The sequence below is a fragment of the Lolium rigidum genome, chromosome 1 (assembly GCF_022539505.1).
Source record: "Lolium rigidum isolate FL_2022 chromosome 1, APGP_CSIRO_Lrig_0.1, whole genome shotgun sequence".
NCBI lineage: Eukaryota > Viridiplantae > Streptophyta > Magnoliopsida > Poales > Poaceae > Lolium > Lolium rigidum.
In genome coordinates this window covers 25,383,299-25,408,439 of record NC_061508.1, presented here as the reverse complement: position 1 = coordinate 25,408,439, position 25,141 = coordinate 25,383,299, and the positions used below count along the sequence as shown (strand labels likewise).

The 25,141-nt window shown below is 45.2% G+C and overlaps 3 protein-coding genes and 1 non-coding gene across 6 annotated transcripts; 1 reads left to right on the top strand and 3 right to left on the bottom strand.

The window, feature by feature from the left end:
* Nucleotides 1–2,185: 2,185 nt before the first annotated feature.
* Nucleotides 2,186–3,967, bottom strand: LOC124705669 (probable GABA transporter 2). The gene is made up of 4 exons (XM_047237375.1): nt 3,568–3,967; nt 3,367–3,464; nt 3,023–3,209; nt 2,186–2,943 (listed from the first exon to the last, which is right to left on the bottom strand). The coding sequence occupies exons 1-4, from the start codon at nt 3,965–3,967 to the stop codon at nt 2,186–2,188; spliced, it is 1,443 nt and encodes a 480-aa protein (XP_047093331.1).
* Nucleotides 3,968–6,084: 2,117 nt separating this feature from the next.
* On the bottom strand, nt 6,085–13,158 carry LOC124685092 (subtilisin-like protease SBT6.1). 3 transcript variants are annotated; one of them, XM_047219398.1, is made up of 10 exons: nt 12,954–13,158; nt 12,264–12,392; nt 11,657–11,809; nt 11,088–11,204; nt 10,202–10,386; nt 9,236–9,499; nt 8,004–9,090; nt 6,927–7,439; nt 6,720–6,784; nt 6,538–6,634 (listed from the first exon to the last, which is right to left on the bottom strand). In XM_047219398.1, the coding sequence occupies exons 1-10, from the start codon at nt 13,068–13,070 to the stop codon at nt 6,538–6,540; spliced, it is 2,727 nt and encodes a 908-aa protein (XP_047075354.1). In that variant the 5' UTR covers nt 13,071–13,158. The 3 variants fall into 3 exon arrangements, with proteins under 3 accessions (XP_047075352.1, XP_047075353.1, XP_047075354.1); XM_047219396.1 differs by lacking the exon at nt 12,954–13,158 and having other exon boundaries at nt 6,085–6,634; nt 6,724–6,784; nt 11,088–11,209; nt 11,657–11,846; nt 12,264–12,376; XM_047219397.1 differs by lacking the exon at nt 12,954–13,158 and having other exon boundaries at nt 6,085–6,634; nt 6,724–6,784; nt 11,088–11,209; nt 11,657–11,843; nt 12,264–12,343.
* A 4,410-nt stretch (nt 13,159–17,568) lies between these two features.
* LOC124685469 lies at nt 17,569–17,721 on the top strand. The gene has a single exon (XR_006997463.1). It is a non-coding gene; the product is annotated as a U4 spliceosomal RNA (small nuclear RNA).
* Nucleotides 17,722–17,962: 241 nt separating this feature from the next.
* LOC124669745 (protein disulfide isomerase-like 1-5) lies at nt 17,963–22,088 on the bottom strand. The gene is made up of 12 exons (XM_047206302.1): nt 21,592–22,088; nt 21,359–21,488; nt 21,069–21,234; nt 20,747–20,865; nt 20,503–20,583; nt 20,315–20,401; nt 20,067–20,138; nt 19,904–19,972; nt 19,591–19,668; nt 19,327–19,461; nt 18,539–18,592; nt 17,963–18,444 (listed from the first exon to the last, which is right to left on the bottom strand). The coding sequence occupies exons 1-12, from the start codon at nt 22,086–22,088 to the stop codon at nt 18,295–18,297; spliced, it is 1,638 nt and encodes a 545-aa protein (XP_047062258.1). The 3' UTR covers nt 17,963–18,294.
* Between the last annotated feature and the right edge of the window lie 3,053 nt (nt 22,089–25,141).

Below are 25,141 nucleotides of genomic sequence, written 5' to 3'. Positions count from 1 at the left end.
GTCTTACCCATTTGTTCTTCGCGGACGACTCTGTCATGCTCATGAAAGCTCAGCGAGAGGAAGCAAGGGTGCTAAAGGAAATTCTTTGTCTCTATGAGAATTGTTCAGACCAATGCATAAATTCAGAGAAGTCATCATTGTTGTTTAGTGCGAATACAAAACGGCGAGTCAAGGATATGATCAAATCTGAGTTGGGTATTGAAAGTGAGGACTGGAATGAGAAATATCTGGGGATGCTCGTGTATATAGGTCGTTCAAAGAGGAAGGCATTTGCTTATATAAAAGATAAAATCTGGAAAATCATACAGGGATGGAAGGAAAAGCTGTTGTCTAAAGCGGGGAAAGAAATTTTGATAAAAGCCGTAGCCCAAGCTATTCCAACATTTCTTATGTCATGTTTTTACCTCACAAAGGGATTTTGTGATGAGCTTAGTGCTATGATAGCAAAATATTGGTGGAGCCAACAAGATAAGGAGAACAAGATCCATTGGCTGAGTTGGAAGAAATTAATCAAACCAAAAGGTCAGGGTGGTTTGGGTTTCCGTGACCTGCACGGTTTTAATATTGCTATGCTCTCGAGACAAGTCTGGAGGTTTATCCAAAATCCAGACAGCCTTTGTGCAACAATTTTGAAGGCCAAATATTTCCCAAACTGTCACATTCTCGAAGCTGAACCAACTGATAGCATGTCCTACACCTGGCGAAGTATTCTCCATGGTGTCGAGCTGGTCAAGGAAGGAGCAGTGTGGAGAATTGGGGATGGAGAACAAGTTAAATATGGCAGGATCCGTGGATTCCAAGGGCATGGTCACGAAAAATTATTACACCTTGTGGGGACAGTATACTGACTAAGGTGGCTGAGCTTATAAGTCCAGTAACAGGACAATGGGATCAACAACTGGTTGTGGACACGTTTTCAGCAGCGGAAGCACGTATGATACTAGACATGCCTCTTCGAGATGGAGCGGTCGATTTTATTGCTTGGCAGTTTGATCCTCGCGGTCTTCATTCGGTCAAGAATGCTTACAAGTTATTTACTGAACTTGAAATGCAAAGAACCGAAACTGATGCTAGCTCTAGTCTGCAAAGACCAGAAGTCCTTGGAGGAGGAGGAAAGCAGAAATGGTGGCGTATTTGGAAGCTCAAGTGCCCAAATAAAGTCAAACATTTTTGGTGGAGATGTGCACACAATTCCCTCGCCATCAGAGATAATCTTATTAGAAGAGGAGTTTCTATAGAAAACACAAATTGCCTGTTCTGCAACCGTGCTCTTGAGGAGGGTTGTCACCTATTTGTGAAGTGTAAGGAAGTGAAACCACTTTGGAGGTTACTGGGGTATGAAAATCTGAGGCAAAACTTGGAGACAAGCAGTAGCATTGAAGCAGCGATGGACCTTATCTGGAGTTTGCCAGAAACACAAAAGATACAAATCATCACCATGTGGTGGCTATGGTGGCAGGAACGAAACAGAATACGAGAGGGAGAAATTCCAATGCACACACCGAACCTAGCACATCGGGTTAAGTGCACAGCAGCTGAATATTTGTCCTCCTTTGCAAAGGATACAAACCAGATGGGTTCAAAGGAGGGGAGCTGGAGACCACCGTCCGAGGGTACTATAAAGATTAATACTGATGGAGCCTTTGTAGAGGGACAAGCTCTTGGAGCATGGGGGATCATAGCACGTTCGGCTGACGGACAAGTTGTTGAAGCGCGAGCTGGCAGCTCAACCGCCATTCATGATGCTTTCTCAGCGGAGCTCAAGGCAATGGAGGAAGCCTTTAATCTTGCAGCAGAGCTAGGCGTGATCAGAGTTGTATTTGAAACTGATGCTCAAGTGTTAGCTATGGCGCTGAATAATAAGAAGCCTGACTTTTCAAGGGAGGCGGCGATCATTGAGGATCTCAAGGTTCAGAGTAAAACATGGTTTTCTTCTTGTTCAGTCCTATATACCAGGCGAGCTACTAATAAAGCTGCCCATGAATTAGCCAAACATGGTCTTACATTACATGTGATGTAAACTCCAGTGGGAGTATGAGGTGCCGGAGTGCGCCAGTGCCCAGTACTGCTGTAATGGACGATTCTGCCCAGATTGTTGCGTAATAAAGCTATATATGCTTTCTCTCAAAAAAAAAACTGGGAAGAAGGGTGTGGTTGTTGGGTGGGGTAAACCGAAGCAATGAACTCAGTCAACAACGTGGTCGCTGAATAGCTTGAACTGTCCGGCGTCCAGCACAAGCTTTCGAATGGACGCGACTGCGCCGATGACCCCGACGGCCGTGAACACGACGATGATTGCCGCATTGACTATGTACACCGGCGACCTCCTAGGCGGGGCCAGCGCCACATTGTACATGACGACGGGGAGCACGAAGTCGAGCGGGATGAACCCCACGGCACCGATCACGCCCACGATGTCGCCAAAGAACGGCAGCGCCGCCGCCACGAGCGAGCACACCGCCACGTAGCCGGTCCGCAGCGCCACGCGCGGCACCAGGTTCCGCCGCGAGAACCTTCCGTGCTTCGCGTCCGCCGACCGCTTCTCCATCATCTCATACGCCACCTGCGAATACACCAGCGCGATGGCCAGGAGCTGGAGGAGGATGAGCACCACGGAGAGGCCGAGCAGCCACGTCGGCGCCAGCGAGGGTCCCGAGTCCGGCATCAGGCTCTGGAGCGCGTTGGACTGCACGGCGTTGCCGAAGGCCCAGTAGCCGGAGATGGCCGACAGGTAGAAGGTGAAGAAGATCACGGTGTAACAGAGCAGCAACGCCTTGAGCATCTTCCCGGCCGCCGGTGGCGCCAGCGTGGCTTGGATCTCCGGTAGGATGCCGTTGCCAAACACGGTGGCCAGGATGGAGATGGACAGGAAAGTGTCGAAGGTCCTCCCGGACTTGGACGGAGTCAACGAGTAATCCTTCACCGGAGCATTGCTCAGCATACCTATAAAAAATTCCAGAATTGAGATCGACAAGAGATATTTCTTTAGAAATATGTGATCGTTGGTGTTTATGTGCTGCACCTGCCCGGATGCAAGCGGCGGAGACGAGGATGGTGTAGCCGAAGCTGAGGATCAGCGAGCCGAGGTTGATGTACCGCAGCGAGTGGAAGGACGGCATCTGAGAGAACAGGGACAGCACGACGGCGACGATTATGATGAAATGGTACAGCTTCAAGGAGCCATCTGGCGCCAAGCTCGTGTACATGATCTGCAAAAGAAAGATCAGTTAGACAGGCTAAATAAGATTGGTGGACATTGTGTTTCTCTGCAGCATTTTATTTCAGTTTTTGTTGACACGATTTGTCCCTGTCTTGTAGGAGTTTCTGACCATGTGCTCAGCTCAAGTTTGAGTACTATGCATGTACCTGCAGGCAGTCGCCGGCGATGAGGATACTGCCGATGGTGATCCCGGCGTTGATCGCCGTCTGCACGGTGACCACCAGGTAGAACACCAATCCAGATCCTGCCAAAATACATAGATAATCTTAACCAGGCCACGAATTGGTTGGTGCATAGTAATGTTATGAATTAGCGCATTGATGGACGAAACAGAGATAAGTAGTTACCGAGGACGTCGGCGGCGAGCTCCCGGAAGCGAATGTGGCGGCGGCCGGCGGCCTCGCAGTGGTCGAGCACCCTGGACATGAGGTAGTACGTGTAGAAGGTGACCGCGGCGACGGCGGTGAGGGCCGCGAGCCCCAGCCCCCAGCCCATCCCCCGGAGCGCGTACGGCAGCGTGAGCACCGTCGGCCCGACCATGGCCGTCGTCAGGTGGAACCCCGCGTGCCACCACGTCCCCTTGGACTCCAGCACGAATTCCGCCCCGGCGTCGCCCGCCGCCGCCTCCTTGCCATCGCCGTCGCCGGTGGCGGTTAAGGAGTAGGAGGCGTCGGAGGAGCAGGGCATGGCGTGCCCCGTCTCCGGCGAGACGAGGAACGGGGTCCCTCCGGTGTGGCGGCCGGCCATGGATGGATGCCTCGCAACGACAACCGATCAAGCTAGTAATTACTTACCAGTCCGCCGTATATCAAGCATTGTCACGTAGAGACGAAGGATAATACGGAAGCGCGCGGAGCTAATGCCGCGGGCGCATGTGGGATCGAGGAGATGAGATCGTGTTCTTGCTGGATTACACAGCACAGCCGGGTAAGGCTGTACGTACGACCGAGGAGACCTTGAAGGCTGAAGCTAGCCTGTGCCTGACAAAGTCAACGTACCGGAAGACAACTTCCGGAGATTCTTCTTTCCTTCGCTCTACTATATACTACAGTAGTAAGTGTGTAAGCACAACGAGGCATGTCCTAACTGCAACCGGATCCTCGATCCTCTATGGGCATGCACTTGATCACGAAAAATGACTATTTCCATCTGTATATGTCGGGCCACGGACATAAAATAGTCTGCCATGGCAGGATTGATCCTTTGCATTGGGTAGCCTGGACGCAAGAAAAATGATGATGATTTTTTTATTCATAGAAATAGTTTACATAATTCGTGCGGACGATTCAAGAGCTTGAGGTTAAAGAGCCCATCAAAAGAATGAAAGGAGGAAAGTCTCTTGTCCCAAATGATATTTCAATGAGGTGTGGAGAAGTCTTGAAGATGAGGCGATGGCTAACTAAGCTATTTAACCACACTTTTCGGTTGAATAAGATACCTGATGAGTGAAGAAAAAAAGCATATTAGTACCTCTGTACCTACTATCTTCAAGAATAAAGGAGATATTCAAAATTGTACTAACTATCGAGGGATTAACTTTATGAGCCGTACTATGAAACTTTGAGAGAGAACCATCGAGCATCGCTTTAGGAGAGTGAAAAATGTCACTAAAAACCAATTAGATTTTGCACGTACAAATTTATTTTGTGCATTTACAGTAGTTACATACGGACAAAATTATGGTGTAATGAAGTGTATTGTTTTTTATGTCAACGGTAATTACCTATGTACATTAAGTTGCTAACAATCCCTAACTTCCCTTCTACATTTTACACTGGCTAGGACTCCACAGGACAACTTATTTCATATTTCTTTTTTACTTATTTTTTGTTCGATTTTTACGCTTACTTTCTCAGAGCATATCTTCCATTTCAGTATGTCAGGCCTTTATCCCAATGAATTTGTACATGGCTTTTTTGAGTTTATGTTTGACTTTTCAATTTTTTACAAGTTTGTACAGGTTGTGTCTTTTGGTGCAAAATAGCGGGGGGAAATGCATAACTGCTTCAATTTGTGTGAGGATCCACAACATTGTCCAATTAGAAAACACAATCAACCAATTCAAGAAATCGGGAAGCAACATAGGATTTACCGGAGATTTTTTGCTTACAAAGGTGAACACAATTCCATGTTTTTGAATTAAAGGCAATTATCCTCACTCAAACTTCAAAATATTTTTGTGTTTTATGACGTAAATTCTTTCCGTAGAATTATCAGCCTGCTAACGTGAATAAGATAAGAATCGCTCAGCCTAGAAGCTGAGGAAAGAAACTATTTGATCAATAACAAAGGTAACTAGCATGATGACTGCGAAAAAAAAATAGTAAACTACTGTCAAAACGAAACTCAAACTGAGGCAATTGAGAAGAGAGAACGACTAACGGATCTCAAACGGGTTGGTAAAGCGCCAACAGATCAATGGGTACTCGACCATCTGAGCTAACCCAACCTGTCCTTATGTCTACCGGAGTGCGCTCAACAAAGCTGCTCACTCACAAAATCAGAACCATAAAATCAGAGGGAAAACATAATAAAAAGAACACTGCTCTGTTTTATGTATCATGCAAACAACTACTCGGAAGTGGAGTCAAATGCCAAAGATTCCGAATTTGAAAACCTAGGCTGACACTGCACAGGCCACTCCGCCAGTTTTCAAAATTCATTAGTCCCTCCGGGCTCCGGCCTAAATCAATTGGCGCACTCAGGAGTACACTTATACTCCGTATTGGACATAGCATGATTGTGCCAAGTAATTTGGGCCCGAGGTAGTACATAATGACACATACGTGATTCAACGTAAGCTCACGGGTAAGGGTAATGATGACATATTCATATTGGCAATGAGTTTTTGTTCAGTGGTCACGTAAGCAAAATATATCTATTGCATGACATATTTGCAAACCACGTCTCGGTGAGTGGTTAATAAGCAATTTTCTACTAATTCTAGCCTCTTCCTAGTGAATTAGCTCTCATCGAGGATGTCCTAACAAGCAGTGTATTAGTACAGAGACAAAATTTTGAGCAACTACGAACTAGATGGCTATGCAAGGTTGGAACAGAGTGGGGATCCTACATGCAGTTGCGGAAGCGTTGAACCAGCCCTCTTCGCTCAGAATAAAATATGAGCCATGCATCCCCAGATACGGTGCTGAGAGCAGCCTCAGTTGATGCCCATTGCAGACTGAAATTATGATCAGGGATCTCTAGCAGGGCTGAGCTTCTTTATTTTCTCTTGGCCGATGTAGCTCCGGTTATCTTACCATGGCTGCCAGCCAAAAGTGCAGCTGTCAAAGCCTTATTTGGCCCCAAATAGCTGTTCACGTTATACCAAACTTGTTAGACGACCAGTTGCCAACCCTTTCCTTCGTCGACGGCGCTTTTGTTGCGCTCGGCAACTGAGGTACACCATAAGGCCTGCGTATTGGAGAAGCGGATGAGAAAGTTACACACGCATTGGCGGGCCCACATTTGCATGTATTTAATATTAAGTGTACATTACTTACAAGTAGTGGCAGCAAAGCAAGGTACCATCCATTGGCTTGCCACTAACATTCCTATGTCAACCTGCAAAACAGTAGTACCACAGAATCAGCACTAACAAATGTCAATGATGCTAGTCAGTTTAGTGTTTACATAATTTCCACAGCTCAAAGGGAACCTTGAAGCCGACAGAACAAAGAAAGGAAAAGTGTTGCTTGCATGGTACCTCTTCATGACTAATAAAGCCAAAGTAATCTCTTTTATCATAAAATTTATTAGCACTTGGTGTTGAATTAGTTTTTTGCAAGCCACCTTCATCTTGTCTGTTTTCAGAAGCTTTTATTGTCAGATTGGGAGTACTAGAAACTTCACTCCCTTGGTATTCTGGCAGCTTTCTTGTTGTGCCTGCTGGTTGAATACCATAACCTTTTGTTCCCCAAACCTCAAACCGGGAATCCTTGTGACAGATCAATTCCTTGTCAGTGACAGTAGAATACAACGAAAAATTTACATCAGGTCTACGCAAGGGTTGCTGGATGTTCTCAAAAACTGGAAATTTCAACTGAGCCGCTTCTGAGAAAAGGACGGGATCTCTGACTCCGTTGCCAACAAACTCCACAATTTTTCTCAATAGCCAATAACAGTTTGTTACCATGTGACTACTGTCAAGACAATTTGAATCTCCATAAACTGCTATTCTCCCTTCGCCTGCTTCAGTCATACCAAGAATCGAGGAGAGCTGACAAGGAGAAATAGATAAGCCTTGAATAACGAATTCATATGACAATGTTACATAATGTGAAGGTTGAGAAAAAAAATACTAGTGTAAAACAGGTCCAAAAAACTATTCTTGTGGATAAAATCGTACGGCCAAAAAAAATTTTGCATCTACAACGAGAACTTCCGAAACAAGAGCAAATAGACCCAAGTCCAGTGTTGGAAGCAGTTTCGCCACGCTGGATGATGACTGGTATCAAAGCAGGCTATGGGAGTGAAACATGAGGTGCAATTTAAGACAGGTCCACACCTCCTCTGTGGTCTCAAACTCATCACGATGGCAAACCAGAGTCAGTTAGTGACTTGTGTGACACAACAAGAAACCACCATCCATGTAACAATATCACTCTTTGCATTTGTTTAAAAAAAAATTATTGCAAATCTAGCAGTATAAACCTTGAGCTTCTGTTTAACCAAAAGAGTGTTATACATCGAAGGGGCTACCATTACGAGGTTAACATGATGATAGCTCCTAACCTCACACTCGCAGATAAAAGAATGTAACACCAGAAATTAACCAACTAACCTTCCTCTTCTCCTGGGACTGGGAGTTTTGTGTATCTGGGGTTGAACTATCCTGTGCAGCTTTGGAGTTCTCATGGAGTTCGAAGCTATGCAAAAAACCTCCTGCTGGGAACTGCACTATATCAGTCCCAGAAGCATAGTGCGACTGCTCGCCGTTGATTGAGAAGTCGCCACTCAGTATTTTGCCCCCCAAAGCAATGTCAAATGGTGCCAAAAGTTCATTAAGGGCAGGAATATTTGCACCTCCAGTAATCGGAGTCCACCAACTGCGGGTATTTTCATCAAAGAATGTCATCTTCACCATTGTATCAACATGATACCACTCAGCAAAAACAGCAAGACCAAGCCCCTTGTGTACAACATCATCCCTCAGTTTCTGAATCTCTTCACTGAAGTACTCATCCTCAAGATCAACCATGAGCAGTGTACCATAATTGCTAGCATCAAAGCAGGTAAGTGGTGACCCAAGGGTCTCAATATAGTATCCTGCATCTCTCAGCATGTTGAACAGTATGTGAAAATTTGTGTGCAGGTGATCACCATGCCAATCAAGGATATCATTATGCACATTAAGTGAATCCCTTGGAACATATCCAGATGGGTACTTGATGTTATGAAATTGGTCCCACAGTATTCTTCTGGACCTAACAGGTGTTGGAACCACCATGATCTTCAGGTAAAGAACACATGTACTACTCCGTGGGCTGCTTTCCCCCTGAGCAGCTGGGCTGTAAATCGACAGAGTAACATTGCCACTAATTATACCTGAAAACTGAGAACCTTCGCTTTTAACTTGCATGTGCAGGGCAAGGTACCCTGTCCAAGGCCAGATGGTGTCAGAGTATGTGAAGTGAACACTAAGAAGATTGCCCACATCTTCAGATGGCTGCCATACAGGTGGATCCTTAACATAACCGATCACCCCCATCCCGTTCAGAATTGTAGCATTGAAGACTACTGGCATAGCTCCAGCGTACAGAGGTTGGCGACAAAAAGGCCAGAAATATGGACATTCGGTGAAGTCAAGCATGTTTGGAAATATGCTTGCACGTGGTTGGTAATTTTTCAATATTTCATATGATTGCCAGCTGAAAAAGGATGGTAGAATAAATGAGCATGACTTGAGCAAACAATAAAAACAAAAGGCAGACAAGGTTGACAGGGATACATTTGAAATGTCCGACACACCATAGACCTATGAAGAGGTATATAAAACAGAGGCAAGAAACTTACAGATCAAGCTTGCCCGCACCCTGCTCATATATGTTTGGCCCCAAAAGTTTAGAAGCGCCCTCGACAAGGGCCTGTTTCATACTAGCAGGATTAAGGATGGACTTCCGCTTGTCTTCTGGTATGACACTAACTAGCAGACATACTACTCCAGCAACCACCGGGCTTGCGACACTGGTACCTGAAAGGGTCTTACAACCTGTACTGATCTTAGAGCCCATTATATCACGACTATACGCGACAACGTCAGGTTTTACACGGCCATATCTGCAAAAAAAATTGAAGACACACATTCTGAGGATACTATTTTCCAAAATGAAATGAGGTGAGTATAAGAGTAAGGTTGATTGGAACTGTAAAAAAGGAATCACTACAAAACATACATCACCTTTGCAACATCAGCTTTTTCTCTTCAGTAACAATTACAAGCTAAGTATAAGTAACCCATAAAAGTTAGGAGTACCGAAAATAGTTTTTTCCATCGCATTTCACAAAAGAACACATAGATATTCTGCACTAGCATCCCAAACAAGAAGCTCTCATAAAAGGTGCAGATGTTGAAATATGTCACACCAACATAAAAAGGATGTAACTACAGCCATCAAGAGTCACAACATTATAAATACAGTCATCTGCTTGGAACTTTACATGACTAATTTTGCTTGACACCAGAAACAATATTGTGTGTATTGGTTTACAAGAAACACCATATGAGATGGAAAATTTCATAAAGAAGACCCAGCAAAGACCTTTACCTCCATAGAAAAGATGAAAATATGAAATATCCATAACCTAAACGTTCAATCATTTCAAGATTACAGATATAGCAAACAATGCATACCCTTCGCCCACTGTTCTAGTGAACTCTTGCCAATGTACGCTAAAAAGACCCGGCAAAATCTTTTCGTGGATATGAGAAAACTAGTGACAATCAAAGAAAACAGTACACTACCAAGTTAAAAGACTGACCCATGAGGAAGTTCCCAGGTAGTCATGCCCCTAGAGGAAAATGAAGCTATATGGTTGTTGTAATCAATACCACCAACTCCGATGACATCGCTTTGATCAGCTGGGTTATTTAATGTGCCATAGAGAGGACCATCATTTCCAATAGCTGATACCATAATAATGTTGTTCGCTGTGAGCTCCCAGACCTACAGAAACAATTCAGAAGATTTCAAGCTCCCACTGGAAATTTACTGCAGACATTCTTGACCCAAATTTTTACTCATTAAGCAGCAGGTAACATATTTTAGCACTGGTGACTCAGACTGGCTCTTTTTACTCAAGTAAGCAGAAAAGTATGCAATACCATGCAATGAAGGAAAAATGCAGTGAAACCAAAAACATGAGACAGCAAGGATAAAGAACAGGACAATCCAGCTGAGTTATTCAAGTCAATGACAGACAACATTCACAAAGAACTTTAGCCAATAAATACTAATTCATGGCCGATTAGATCTGCACAGATATGGTATGTGGATTCCTAGTATAGATTAAATGCTACAAATTACTACAGAATCCTTTATTCAAAACAACGACTTTATTGGGTTAATAAGTGGGCCTCTTCCCATCAGTGCTATGTCAATAAGCTCACACCTATCATCAACAACTAAAATAATAAGATGATAACTAATTGACAAAGAAGCCAGGATACATACTATACTAAGGATGCTGCCAGTTACCAGTAGCCCATCATTAAAGAGCTACAAGCTACTATCATTACATTGTAACTACAAGCTGCAATATTTTAAAAACCATGCAGTACAAAACCCGAAAGGTGATGTAATACAAATAATACAGTGAAGAGGTAAATGGAACACATGGAAGTTTGACAATCATAGCCAAGTTGTACCTTTTCCACAAAGGGCAGATCCAGGTAATCAGGTCCACCAATACTCAGATTCAGTACATCCATACCAGTTGCTATCGCATAATTGAATGCATCCAAGAACCATGATGTGTAGGATATCTGCACTGAGAACAAGAAGAAATTCTCAAAAACTTACCAGCACAACTTTCAACATAATTAATTGTAGGGCTTCCAATAGATAAGAATAATAATAAAGCATAGCACCTCATGGCTCAATATGACTCTAAATTTTATTTTGCACCTACAGAAATAATAATATTCCCTCCGTCCCAAAATAAGTGACTCAGCCATTTTAGTGTGTAGATACATCCATATCTAGACAAAGCTGAGCCAATTATTTTGGGACAGAGGTGGCACATATAACATATCAATTGCATGTAAGACAGTGGAAGATTCCTCTACATCTTTACAGAAAGTTACAGATCAGTTTCCCCAGTTTTGAGGGCATTCCCTTCCATTTGCAATTGTGAAGCTCAAAGAAGGTAACAAATAATTACGATGGTGAGAAAAGCTGGTGGGTGTGCTTCATATATAGCAACCAAGTCCAGTACCTGAGCATCTGTGAACACTCGAAATGCATATATCTCAGTGTCTGGTGCAAATCCAGGGCATTCTGCATCTTGACCAGCAATAACTCCAGCTACAAATGTTCCATGCCCAAGGTTATCATTTAACGTGTCTTCATTTGTCCAATTTGTACGCTCCTACAAAGTTATGCTGTCTTAGAAAGACTTCAACCTTCTGGGAAAAATACAAACTCTAAGATAACGTCATATGCAGAAAATAATGCAGCTATACGTTTGTCTTGCAACAATAATTAATCAGGGTAGCAAGCTATAATTGCTTTTGCATAGAAGAAGATAAAAGTATAGCAATTTCCACAAGGCATCGCCACCATAGTTTTCATGAAGGCTGACATGAATTAGTGATGTAACATCTCCGAAGAAGCACTTCAGTAAGGGCAAAGTGTTAAGCAAGAACACTCATAGGTTCATTGTAAGATACTGAATGTGGTGTTCAAGAGCACGGCATGAGCTTTTACAAAAATAGTTGTTTGCCTTGCTTTCCCCAAATTCATGTTTTCCTACCTCTTTATGCATGCATACTATATAAAAAAATCATTGGTAACAAAATTTACTCCATATCGCATTATCATACCTTAATATTACGAAAGTGTGGATGATCTGCCCGGATACCAGTGTCAAAAATGGCCATTTTGACTTTCCTGCCCGTGAAGCCTCTTCCCCAGAGTCGTTCAGCTCCAAATAGAGATGTTACAAGTGATCTCTGTCAAAGGACACATATTAAATCAGAATCCCTGATCAATTCACAAAATATGAGTCATCTATATGATATCATCTAATGTTTAGAACATTGTATACTGGCATTAGCGTTGCAACTTAGTGCCACGGCATCATGCTAATTCGGAGCAGTTCTGACTTTAAGCGGAATATACACTGCATAAACATTCATTTCTGCTTCCAGTTTGTATAGGAATATGCTAATATTCTGGGTCCATTTCCGAACTGTATAAGGTATAACGCTCCCATTTTTAGTAACTACAGAAAAATCATACATGTAACACCTTTACTCAAATACAACGATTTTCGCAACAACTTGACAATATAAGAACAAATAAGGTGTTAAAAATAGCCTTTCAATTCCTTTACTTCCTTTTTTTTTAACAGATTCAATTCCTTTAATGAGATAGCTATACAGATAGCACTCATGTTCGGCTGTAAGATGCTGCCAACAACGGCTTATATTATGGAACAGAGTGATACGGAGTGCTAGTTTGCAAGGAAATGATGATGCAGAGATGTTTCCACCATGGGTACAGAAATGCACCTGCATTTGAAGCTTCCGCCTCCAGCTACCAGAGGAAGAATTGCTATTCTGGCTGGAAACAGGCTCGGTATTCCTACATACATCGTCCTCCTCCTCCTCCTCGCACTCGAACGACATGGCGGTGAACCGCTTGCCCCGCCCGTGCGGCTGATCCGCGGACAGGACGCCCCGCGAGTAGCTGGTGTCCGCGTGCACGTCCCGGACGCGGCCGAGCGCCCGGAGGGCCGGGAGCACGGCGTCCCGGCGCGCGTCGCGGATCTCGAGCACGGCGAAGTCGGTCGGGAACGCGGCCGCGGGGTTCCGCCGCTCCACCCACCGCCAGGACGCGGCGGCCCCGCGGAGACGGGCCTCCAGGTAATCCCGGTGGTCCTCGGCAGGGCGGTACTCGAGGAACCGCACGACGTACCTGGCCGCAGGCGGGGCTAGGGTTTCCCCGCGGTCGGGCGGGGGGGCGGAGGGGAGGACGCGGAGCGCGAGGAGGATGAGCGGGAGGGCGGCGGCGCACGCCAGCCTCCTCTTCTCGGCCGCCATCATCGGCGGTGTCGCCGGAGATCGGCGGGCCCCGCGCGGTGGCTCGCCGGAAATGCGCGTGGGTCTAGAGGGGAGACAGGCAGAGACAGAGAGCACGAGGGCAATTAACTGCGGTGTTACGGACACGGGGCCGTACAGTACACTTCACGCTGACAGTGGGCCCGACCGTTCCTCCTCGCAGAACGAGAAGAGGAAAGATCTTCTTTAAATAGTGAGCGCATGTACAATCGGGTGATGTCAGTCTTCTCTTAGAAATGTCACGTTAGATTTTTACTTAGTTGGGGAGAGAGAACAAAGAAAGAGAAGGTTATCTTCCCTTAGCTAAGGGATCATCTCTTAAGAAATATAAGAGACTATTTTCTCCATTGTATCACATATGTCTCCCCTTACAACAAATTTCCTACCAAAATTTAATTATTCATATTAATTGCTAGAGATGGATGTAAGAGATAATTCATTGTAGGTAGTATGAATTATATCTAATGTCTTCTCTAGCTGACGTTGCGGGATAAGGGAAGTTATGCCTTCTCTACCATTGTACATGCCCTGAGAGGATATCCAGCACGCTAACCCAAAATGGAGGGATCCCAAATTACAATCAAACGGTCATATTTGAGTCGGCCCCCCAAAAAGATTAGAGCATCTCCAGTCGCATCCCTCAAACCGTCTCCAAATGGCGCTGGATCGAGCGTTCGGGGGACGTGTTTTGTTCGTGTCGCGTTTGAAGGACGTCGCTTCCCAGTCGCGTCCCCCAAACGCCGCCCCCAAACATCAAAATACAACCATTTATTAAATATAGCATACAAATAAATATGTTGCGGAGATTATTTTCAAATTAAAATACAACAAATAACAAAACAACTAAACAAATAAATAGGGCTAGATCAAGGTGCCGCGGCATTTGCTGATAATTCTTTGATCCTCCACAAATGCTCAACGAGATCAGCTTGAAGTTGCTCGTGAACATTGTTGTCACGGGGCTTTGCGTGTATGACGAGAAAATCAGCAAAATCCGCAGTCAACTCATGATCAACCTTCGCAAGAGGGACCTAACACTCATAGGGACCAACATATGTCCTGGCATGATTCTTGTGGTCATCCTTGATGATCATGTTGTGCATGATCATACAAGCCTGCATCACCTCCCACATTTGGTCATGAGACCAGCTTAGAGCAGTGTACCGAACAATTGCAAATTAAGTTTGAAGCACACCAAATGCCCGCTCGACATCCTTCCTGCAAGCCTCTTGTCGCGAAGCAAGTGGGAATTCTTCTGACCCGATGGATTCGAGATTGTTTTGACAAAAGTAGCCCATTCTGGATATATACCATCTGCTAGATAATAGCCTTTGGTATATTTGTGGCCATTGACCTCATAGTTGCATGGTGGAGCATGACTTTCCACTAGTATTTGCCAAACTTTTCCACCACAGCTCGGCAAAACTTGTACATGCACTCAATGGTAGTAGACTCACTCATGCGAAGCAGGTGCTCCGTATGCAAGCATCCTCATGGCAGCGGTGCACTTCTGAATCGACGAGAACCCGACATCGCCTACAGCGTCGTGCTTGAGCTTGACATAGGGGTCGAACTCTCGAACGCCGTGGAGGATATTCATGAACAGACCCTTGCTCATCCTATACCGGCGCCGAAAATTGTCGGCATGTGTTGCCTCATCTGCGAAGTAGTCGTTGTGCAGCATGGTATGCCCCTCCATCCTCTGTCGGGGCTTCGACTTCTTTCTCCCCGGCTTTGATCCTCCGCGGCGCGGCCTCTTCATCTTCTCCACCTTGGCGTTAAACGTCCTGGAGGGACGCGATGATCATCAAATGCTCCCGGAGGTCATCGTTGAAGGCTTGCTCGTCCTCCAGCAGTAGGGCAATCATCTCGTCCTCGCTATCCATGTGTGAAGCAAAATCAATGGTTAAAAATGCGCCGCGGCAGACGAGGCAACGAACAGCGGCCAATCGTGCGTACATGACAAGTCGTCGAGCACCTTGTGTGCGCAGAGGTCGGGCGGATTTGACGCCGCGTTCTGGGACGCGCTGGCGAAGTGGCGGCGGCGGAACGACCGGCGAGAGTGCCAGTCACGACGACGGTGCCGACTCTCAGAAGAGATCAGTCGTCGAAACGGCTGGCAAATCCAGCGGCGGCGGGGGGATGGGAGGCGCGGGAGGGAAGGAGCGAGAGAAAAAAAGGCGCGAACCAACGATTTATGGAAATAGTCGCCGACATGTGGGATCCCGCCTCGCTTTTCGCTGTGTCTGGTGTGCCCGAAGCATCCCTGTGGGGCGGGGACGACCTTGGGGCGTCGGACACCGTATCGGGGCGCACCAGACAAAAAACGGTTTTGGGGAACACGGCTGGGAACGTTTTTTATCTGGCACGCCCCAAATCCCTTTGGGGGACGGTTTTGGGGACGCGACTGGAGATGCTCTTAGTGGTGGCTGTTCGTATTGGTTGGGTGATGCGTCCAGCCCGACTCATATTGTCCTCTCCACCTGCCCGTTGTCAAGGATGACGCTCTATCTTTAATGACGATGGGACGCTAATGCATCGTAGCCGGATTGGCGCGTGCCCTAGATGATTCCCGCGCTTCCAGTTGGTTCCGGTGCACGGCGGCTCCAGTTCCCTGCTCCCGGTCGTTTATCGTTGCCCGCCGCGACCGGAAAACTTCGCGCGCCCGACAACCAATTTCCGCCCAATACGAGGGCTATAAGAACACCCACTAGCGCAGCGACAAGCACCACCACCACCACCCCACCATTGACATCGAAAACACCAAATTTATCGATGCCTCACCGAAATATCGCCAATTGCAACCACATAAGGGCGATGTGCCTAGCCAGCTTCCCTCCGAGGTCCAATGAGGAGGTAGAGATCATGCCATGGAGATGGTCCACCGGTAGGCTTACGACGAGGTGGCCACCTTTGAGCACGAAGGCGACGTGGCCTAGCATGCGTTAGTGGAGGTGGTCGAGGCGGCGACGCAGCAGGCTCACTAGGCTCTGGCAGACGCAGAGCAGACGGTGGCCAAGGAGGCCGCCGCGGCGACCATGCGTGGCGTACGCCATGAGGCGGCCATGGCGCTCTTGAAGACGGTGGCGCGCGGCGCTGCCACCATTGTCGTGCAAGAGCGTTGTCGCACCGCGGTGCGCATGTAGGCGACAAAGGAAGCGGCGATCGATGTTGCAGCCAATGCGGCACGCAACAAGGCCTACCGCATCGCCGATGATGCAGAGAAGGAAGGCCGCGTCGCAGAGGTGATGACCTTAGCTATGGCTTGGGGCCTCCTAGCCAAGGAGGAAGGGACCCCTGGCAGGTGCATAGGACGCACCGCATGTCCGCCGCAAGAGACCTCGATCATCGGAGCATGACGAGGAAGCGTCCGCAGTGTGGCAGGCGAGGGCAGCCGCCACAGCGGCAGTGATGCACGAAGCGGCGCTAGTCACGGCGGTAGTGGTGGAGGAACATGCGGCATCGGCGACGGAGGAGGAGATCAGGAAGCACTGGGCGACCGAGCTCAACGCCGCCTTAGTCCACCGTGAGGACAAACTCCACCGGGCTGCCGAGCGCAGGACCGACTGCCACCGCTCCGTCACCAAGCAATGCCGCTAGGAAGAAGCCATCTGGACTGTACGCCATCAACAGGGATGGACTTGACGGCGGGGAGGAGTAGACGTGTAGGATCGATGTACTTGCGGCCATTTTATTATTTTATATATTAGATGCGGGCCTTTTTGAAATGGCTGTTGAAACTTAATGAATCATTAACTAGACTAATGTCTCACACAGGAGGACTCGCGCGGTCCACGCGCTATCGCATCCATTTTACAAATTTAATTAATGGTGAACGGATCGGTGTGTTTGGGTTGCATCGCTGGATCGTAATTAAACGGGATTTCAAGGCCGCAGCATCGGGTCAACACGGCCCAAGGAAACGTACATGGCGCGCGAGAAAGCCCAGCTTGCGAGAGGCTCTCGTGCTGTTGCGGGATCTCTAATTTAGTCCCACCTCGGCAACGGAGCAGTGCCAGGGAAGGGAGCGGCTATAAGAGGAGGAGGTGGGCTAACGTTTTGAGGCATCTTTGCGCTTGGGGCAATGACGCAGCTAGTGAGGTAATACCGAGGCGCGTCAATTGCTGGTTGAAAACTATTTCCAAACCCCCTCTTTGGCCTTCACGGGTCACTGAGAATTTCTGGAAGGGCTCCCTCTCCTTCGGGCGAGGGGAAAGCCCTACAAAATTAATTCCAAATTTTCTTCTTATTTGTTAAAACTTCTTGAAATCCTTTGTCAAGTGTTGTTACAGTTGAAGTGGAACGGAATATTGTGTAGGTACACTGCACTTACGTTTGCGTATTTTTCTCTGTTCCCTCGGAATACAAGTAGTATCTATTTCTAGACTTAGCCAATCTCATCTACCTATGTTATATTTGACTTCTAAGAGTTTACCCTGACACCACAAAAACATAAAGTATGAAACAGCAGAGGCCCAACCCGAGCTTCGGTATTCATGCAACTTCTGATGCTAGAGTGTCTGAATTTATTTTATTATAATACAGGATAAGGCTAATTCACAGTATGTGCTACATTACATATGCCAGTTGAACATGCTATAATAACGATTATTACATTATAGGAAGTAAACCTGGAAAGTCTGACTACCCGTATACATCATCAGCACAAAGAAATTTAATCTTAGATGTTCATTATATCTGAGGTGATGTCCTACTCTATTTCCTTGCCTGTCGCCGTAAGTCGCCTTCAGTGGATGCTCAAAGTCTATGGATACACAACAAGAGCATTCTACTACAACTCATCCTTTACACCGTCAGCGGCAGCCACTGTTTCGATGTCAGGAGTTTGCGGCTTCTCCTTGATTTCCACATCGGAAATCTCGAGCTTTTCCTTGATGAACCTCGTCATGTCCTTCAGGCTTAATTTCTTTGAAAGTTTGATCTGCATTTCCGATAAACAAAGCAAAATATATCACTAACATGCGGTGAAGAATGACTTTTCACGGCGTGTTTTGCATTTGTTTCAGAAGACGTACCGGGTTGGTCTTGTCCCCAGCAGGATAAAGCAGGAGTGTGGGGTAATTGTTTACCTGCATCGAAGCATGGAGAATTGTAAGAGAAAGGTATACCACAATACATTGATATGCACAGTGGGCTCATTAGATCGTTTCATCAGGCAGAAAGGCAACAAACTGTGCTTCCAGATTCCAGCAGTCAAAGCAAACATACTCAAAAACTACACATCTCTTTTGCAAGTGCAACTTCAACGAAAATGCTAGTTGTTGCTCATTTCATTACCTCACCTAAACTATTCCAGCCTTTCTTCCAAAGAGGGGTTAGCATATACAGTCATAAGTGGCACCAATTCCACCAGAACATCATATTCAACGTATGGGAAGTCATTCTTTTGCTTCTTTTTTACAAAGCTATCTTTTGGAAGTCAATGCATGACAACATTTGCGGTGAACAACAAACAAACTCCACATCATCATGCATGTCACTAAGTCGATATTCATGTGTTCTTCAAACACATATTATTATATAGGCTTAGTTACAATATTCTTGGAATGTACTCCAAGAAAATTCATTTGGTGGAGTAAGTTTCAAGCAACCTAATTTTAAGTTCCATAAATAATCTAACAAAATAAATATAAATGGACTGCATGGCCTTAAATTACCAAGATGGAGATATAGTAATTTACAGCACATAATCCTAATTAAAATGGAAACCATACACCAACAGATAGCATGACGCAGCTAAAAGGTTAAACGTATTTGATATCTCTGCTGTGGGCATATGGTGGTACTGCAAATACTGAATTACCTTCAGTTTGGGATGTTCATTCACAGAAGCATCAATACGTGCAAATTTAAGATTGTCCAAACCACTGAAATGTTTGGCCAGCTTCTCAATGTTTTTGCTTATCGCTTCACAGTCAACACACCAAGGTGCATAAGCCTGTGTTTTACAGATACAAGATACTGTGAGATGTTGGGAGGTAAAAATAAAATATTTTGAACATGACAGATTTTGAGTATTAGAGCACAAAAGAAATCATAGATAAATAGCTTCAAGTAAATTAAATACCTCGAGGAAGACATGGTGAGGGCTTTCTAGGACAGAAGAATCGAATGTGCGTCCAACAACCTTTTCAACAAGCTCCTTCTGCAAAATGTTGGGGGAGGGTCAAACAAATTAATTAAACAATCTGCAAAACCTATCATATATATGTTAACAGAGGTTATTAGAGAGCAAAGGCTATCTACTAATGTCAGAAACACCAAGTGTATAAGTTGCTCCAACTTAAAATGAGGTTGTGCTTAAGTTAACTGCTACAGGAATTTATATCACGATGCATTAAACTTGCAAGACACAAAAGTTGACAAAAATAAAAGCTTACTTCTTGCGGTACTTGTTCTGATCGGAAGTATGGAGGAAGTGTACCATCCGCAAGCCTTAAGCAGAACTCCTGTTGTTCGGTTCATAGTTGTTCAGTTCATAATATAGTTAATCAATTTGCCTCAAGTAACATGCCATAAAAGGTGAAATAAATAACTCGGTACCTTTAGGTTCTTCATGTTAATATCTGCCTCCAACAGATATTTGGAACCATCATTGGTGTCAAATGCTGTAACCTGGTAAATTTTATAGTTTTAGCAATAGTCTATATCGTTAAATAATAATAATACAGAAACAAATCCACCAAAATGCAAGCAGTCAGGCACACATTTCTAGACCGGCATCTACTGGGAAATACATACTAAAGATGGAAATTGTCTCCAAAATGAGATCCATGAAACAATGAACATACAGTAGGTTTATCTCCTTCAAGGCCATAGAGTGTCAGGAATGGTTTTGCAAGGTTTTCTTCAGCGGTGTCGACATATACAAACATTATCTGCAATCCAGGGAGAAAACAGTTTTCATTTAGATGATTATGACAATGGTCAGGAAACCAGAGTAACGACAGCTACATCTGTTTGTATCAAAAGTGCACACCTTTGTCTTGAATCCACGGGCAACCTCTTGAACAATTGATTCAAGATCTTCAAAATCATAAGCTTCGGCAAAAGTGAAGACCTAGCAAAAAATTGCAGGAAATTATATGCAATTAACCATATAAAAAAGAGTCCATTTATGTTTTCTTCATCAATATATATTTAAAATGCTTATTGCATCCTTCCACCCTCTAGGGAACAGTTTTTAAATTAAAAATATGGTGAGAAAGGCTGAGAGTACTAACCTGCAGCTTAATTGGGCTTCCGTAGACTTTAGCGGAGTTTAGATCAGTGAATACAGTAACTAGCGGGAACTTGTTGAGTTCCACAAACTGCACTATCTCCTTTTCTTCAAATGCTCCATCTGCAAAATGATTTTACATAAGCTAATTCACTAATGTGCTCAATTCTGATTGCTAAACGTACACCAAATGGATAAACATGAGCCACAGAAATTGAAGCTTAATGTGGCATTACCTTTGAATAATGAGTAAGGATCTCAATTATTAAGTTACTGATCAAATCATGGCATGCAACAGAAGGGAAACATATGCAAAAGGTACTTACCAAACTTTTCAAACTTCTCAGGTTCAGTTTTCACAAGGCCCAGGAATTGCTCTTCGGATGCAATTCCTGGAAAAAGAATCTTGGCCACACTCCTATCATTGGTTTCTACAAACTGTACTTCATTTTCAGCAGTGGCTGCCTTGATGAATTCTTCGTGGTCGGCTCCCTGACAAAGAAATGGATATGGGTAAACAAAACAATATTTAAATCCAGGGAAAGTGTAGCTTCAATCTCAAGTTATTATCTGAAGATGTAGCAAACTGAACATTTGCATCTAGCAATTCGCGTACCTCGTAATTCTTGAATAGTCCGATAGCAAAACTCTGGCCTTTTTTGAGAAATGCCTCAGCCGAATCCTTGGACTGAAGGGTAATTACTGGTGCGCCGGTCTTCTTTCTTACCCACGTAACTATGCCGTCCCTATCAACAAGATAGCGAAGAACCTATTATAGTCAATTCGCCGAGCAGATGAAAGGCAGCTGCAATATCATCATGGAAGAGAAAGAGTAACCAGGGTCCTCACTTGGTGTGGAGGCCAGTGTAGGTGTGCTCGGTGCCATTGACGAAGAGGAGCACGGTGGGGAATCCGCTGACCCCGACGGCGGCGGCGGCCTTGGGGAAGCGCTCCCCGTCGAGCTTGGCGAAGGCGACGTCGCTCCCCATCGCGCGCAGCGCCGCGGCGGCCTCGGCGAAGCGCGGCATGAGCTGCGCGCTGCGCTCGCACCAGGGCGCGTAGCCGAGGAGGAGCAGCTCGGCGTGGTCCTCCACGGCGCGGCGCGCGTTGTCGTTGTCGAGCACCAGCACCATGGACTGCGTCCGCCGCACCGCCTCCGCGCCCCCGCCGTCGCTGTCCTCCGGCGCCGCGGCAGACGCGTCCTCCTCGTCGTCCACGGCCAGAAGCGCCTCCAGGACCTCCGAGTCGTCCACCTCGTCCAGATCGAGCCTCGCCGCCGCCGCCGCCGAGACCGCGAGCAGGGCGGCGAGCAGCGCCGCCACCGCGAGAAGCCGCCGGGCCCTCATTGCGTGCCGCGCTCCGGGATCTGGGAGAGGGAATCCCGCACGACGAGGCCACGAGATCGAGCTAGGATGGGAATGGGGACGCGGTGTGTGTGCTCTAGTAGTGGTAATGGCGAGCGAGCTCGAGTGTTCAAACGGTAATGGAGAACGCCGGTGCGGCCGCGGCGATCACGGGCGTGAGTGACGCTGACGGGTGGGGCCGTGTGAGCGTGGGGCCCAGAGTCAGTGAGGGCAGTGGCGGTGGGGACGTGTCGGCCGCGTCGCTGGATGGGAGCACATGGGGTTGGGAACTTGGGATCGTGACCGCGTGATTAGTGCTCAAGCGAAAATCTGTGAAGGTGCATGTGATTAGTGAAGGAAGGTCAACTCTTGCCATCTCTAACGGGGTCAAAGGCTTTTGTCCGGATCAAGGAACGTGTTTTCATATTCTTTTATCGAAGTGTTTTGACAATCTTTTGGAGGCATTTTGATGGGCCAAAAACTGCCAAGCTACACTTAGCCCTTTATTTTCGAACAATTGAAATTCATATTTCAAAGTTTTAAAAAATTCGAAACAAAATTTTAGGGATAGCTGAAAATTTTAGGAGTATATTACAATTGTATAAAATATCAATACAAAAAACCTCATATTCCAGGCTATACAAAAACGGCAAATCCTAACAAATTTTATAGTGATCAATGCACATTTTAAGACTACAAAATATATCAGATTTTGTCAATTTGGTGTAGCCTAGAACACAAATTAATTTGCATTGACATTTTACAGCTACCTCTAGAACTTTATTTCAGATTTTTTTTTTGAAACTTTGCAATATGAATTTTGATTGTTTAAAAATAAGGAGCTACATGTAGCTCGGCCTCAAAAACGTCTCACTCGATACAATATGGCCTTTTGTTAGGACGGTGACTTCTCTACCGTCTACTACAATAAACTTTACTTCAGCAAGGTTTGCCCGGCTCCAGGGCGAAAACGGGTTGCGGGCATTCGGCTCTTTCCACCGCTCGTAATCCGAAGACCTATTCTTAATTTTTATTACATTTGATGTCTTTTGCACCGTTCACGATGATTAATAGATCGGTTGTTCTTTCTGTAAACAAAACTTAAGTCCTACACAAGAATTCAAGACTTGCAGTAGATGCTCTCCCTCAGAACACTTGATAAATGACATCACATGAGACATGACCGTCAAAAGTTGTGTTCAGTTAATTTGAAAAACTATGAGAGAAGATTGAAATTGTCGTCAGGGATATGCATATTGCCGAATTACAAGAACAAATAGATCAAGTATAGACCCTGGACCTATAATCGAAGGATAGCCATGGATTACAAGAACAATCCGATCATCGCTTCACATGTCTACCTCAAAAGAATGGTGTTGCAGATTCAAAAGCCAACTTAAAAAGATGGTGAGATGTAGCAAGGAAAAGAGTGAGGAAGTCTAAAAGAATACAACTATACACTTTGATCATTGTCATTGCTTGGTCAATCTAGGCATATAGAGGAACGCCGGTGTCTTCAGAAATGTTCAGAGACAACTAAAACGAAACAAATTTGCCTGAACCTTGTCCTTGTGTGGGTTGAGTGAGGGTTACCGTGTTCTGATGTTCATACATCAGTTTGCCCCAATCTTGTATATTAACTTGCTTTTACTTCTATACATTTTTGTTTTGCGGGTGTTATTCTATAAATAAAGATATGGCGCTTTGCGCGTGCTCTCAAAAGAAAGAATCCTATAATAATTTGGATCCTACATGATATGTTTCCAACTATTGTTTGATCCACGGGAAAAACATAGAAATTGTACGTGAGTAAATGAAATTCTTTCTCTAAAACATAGTGCAATACAATCTATAGAAAAAATTCTTAAGGATGAAAACCTAGAGAATTCCTATGACATTCCTTTGAATTAGACTAGCCCTTATTTTTGCTATAGCTTGGGGTGACTGTTTTTCTTTAAACATGTTCGACCTAAATCTCAAACGCATGTGAACTATGAAAAAAGGGACCAGGAATTTCTCAGGAACCTTCTCTTTTACACCACATTGTAAGGATCCTAATTGTGACCTTAATCTCAAATGATATACTGTCATCTTCTAAGGTGTCCAAAGCAAGTAGAAAGATCAATCATTTTCTCTGCTCAGTTTTTTTTAGACGGAAGGCTCAAGGGTCGGTTTTGAAGTAATGAAGCCACCAATAGGCAAAATGCAGTGAAACCAACACAAGTACACAACACATTACACACTACTACTTATTGATCAAGGATCCCAAATGAACATCGATGCTAGCTGCAACACAACACTAAGAGGTCGTTTGGTATCCATCATTTGGGCCTGAAATCCTAGAATTCGTTTTGGAATTTTATAGGTGGGTTGTTTGGTTGCCACAGAATTGGGCCATCATTTTATTTATGAATTCCAGCAAAATGACTCCATGGGTAAACACGATTCCAAGCTGAGACCTGTCATTTGCGATTCTCTATGGAAGTCTCTATAAATTCAATATTGAATTCTGTTGTCATTTGCAATTCCTGTGGCAACCAAACAAGTGTCTATTTCTGAAATTACAATGTAAATGAAATGAATACATGTATTTATTTCAAAATGCTACAAACGAAATAAAAACCTGGCTTCCAAACGACTTCTAAAATGGTTCGCCCACCTACGCACAACCTGGTAGCATATCCAGATACAAGCTAAAGCTAGAGAAAAATGATAATTGTACGTAGGACTACTCGGGCCCATCCCAGACGCTTGCGTGGAGCGAGCGCATTCTATCGATTTTGAGAACCAAGTACGTGCCTGCTTGGTGGTAGAGCTCAAGATGTCGAGCCAGCCCACCCGAATTTAAGTCGCAAAAGCGATCGTTGATTAACAGGGTGCTATCTTGTGCTGAAAAATTGCACGTGGGGAGATCTCAATCTTTTTCCCGTTGATCAATGTTAATTCTATCGATCACCAGCTTCAATGTCTCACGACCCTGTCTGACATGGGGCATGTGAGGACGCGGAGATGTTGATAGTAGAGACGGCGGACGAGAGACCTCTGCAGGTGGCGAT

What these genes read in the sequence shown, in the direction of transcription:
- LOC124669745 (XM_047206302.1), bottom strand. Translation starts at nt 22,088, where the DNA reads ATGAGGGCCCGGCGGCTTCTCGCGGTGGCGGCGCTGCTCGCCGCCCTG. An exon ending in GACTATTCAAGAATTACGAG is followed by an intron (nt 21,235 to 21,358) that starts GTACGCGAATTG and finishes TTTCTTTGTCAG; the next exon opens with GGAGCCGACCACGAAGAATT. An exon ending in CTGGGGACAAGACCAACCCG is followed by an intron (nt 18,445 to 18,538) that starts GTACGTCTTCTG and finishes TCGGAAATGCAG; the next exon opens with ATCAAACTTTCAAAGAAATT.
- LOC124705669 (XM_047237375.1), bottom strand. Translation starts at nt 3,967, where the DNA reads ATGGCCGGCCGCCACACCGGAGGGACCCCGTTCCTCGTCTCGCCGGAG. An exon ending in GCTCGCCGCCGACGTCCTCG is followed by an intron (nt 3,465 to 3,567) that starts GTAACTACTTAT and finishes GTATTTTGGCAG; the next exon opens with GATCTGGATTGGTGTTCTAC. An exon ending in TCGCCGGCGACTGCCTGCAG is followed by an intron (nt 3,210 to 3,366) that starts GTACATGCATAG and finishes TTTCTTTTGCAG; the next exon opens with ATCATGTACACGAGCTTGGC.
- LOC124685092 (XM_047219398.1), bottom strand. Translation starts at nt 13,070, where the DNA reads ATGTCGTTCGAGTGCGAGGAGGAGGAGGAGGACGATGTATGTAGGAAT. An exon ending in CACACTTTCGTAATATTAAG is followed by an intron (nt 11,810 to 12,263) that starts GTATGATAATGC and finishes ATAACTTTGTAG; the next exon opens with GAGCGTACAAATTGGACAAA. An exon ending in GAGTGTTCACAGATGCTCAG is followed by an intron (nt 11,205 to 11,656) that starts GTACTGGACTTG and finishes TTCTCAGTGCAG; the next exon opens with ATATCCTACACATCATGGTT.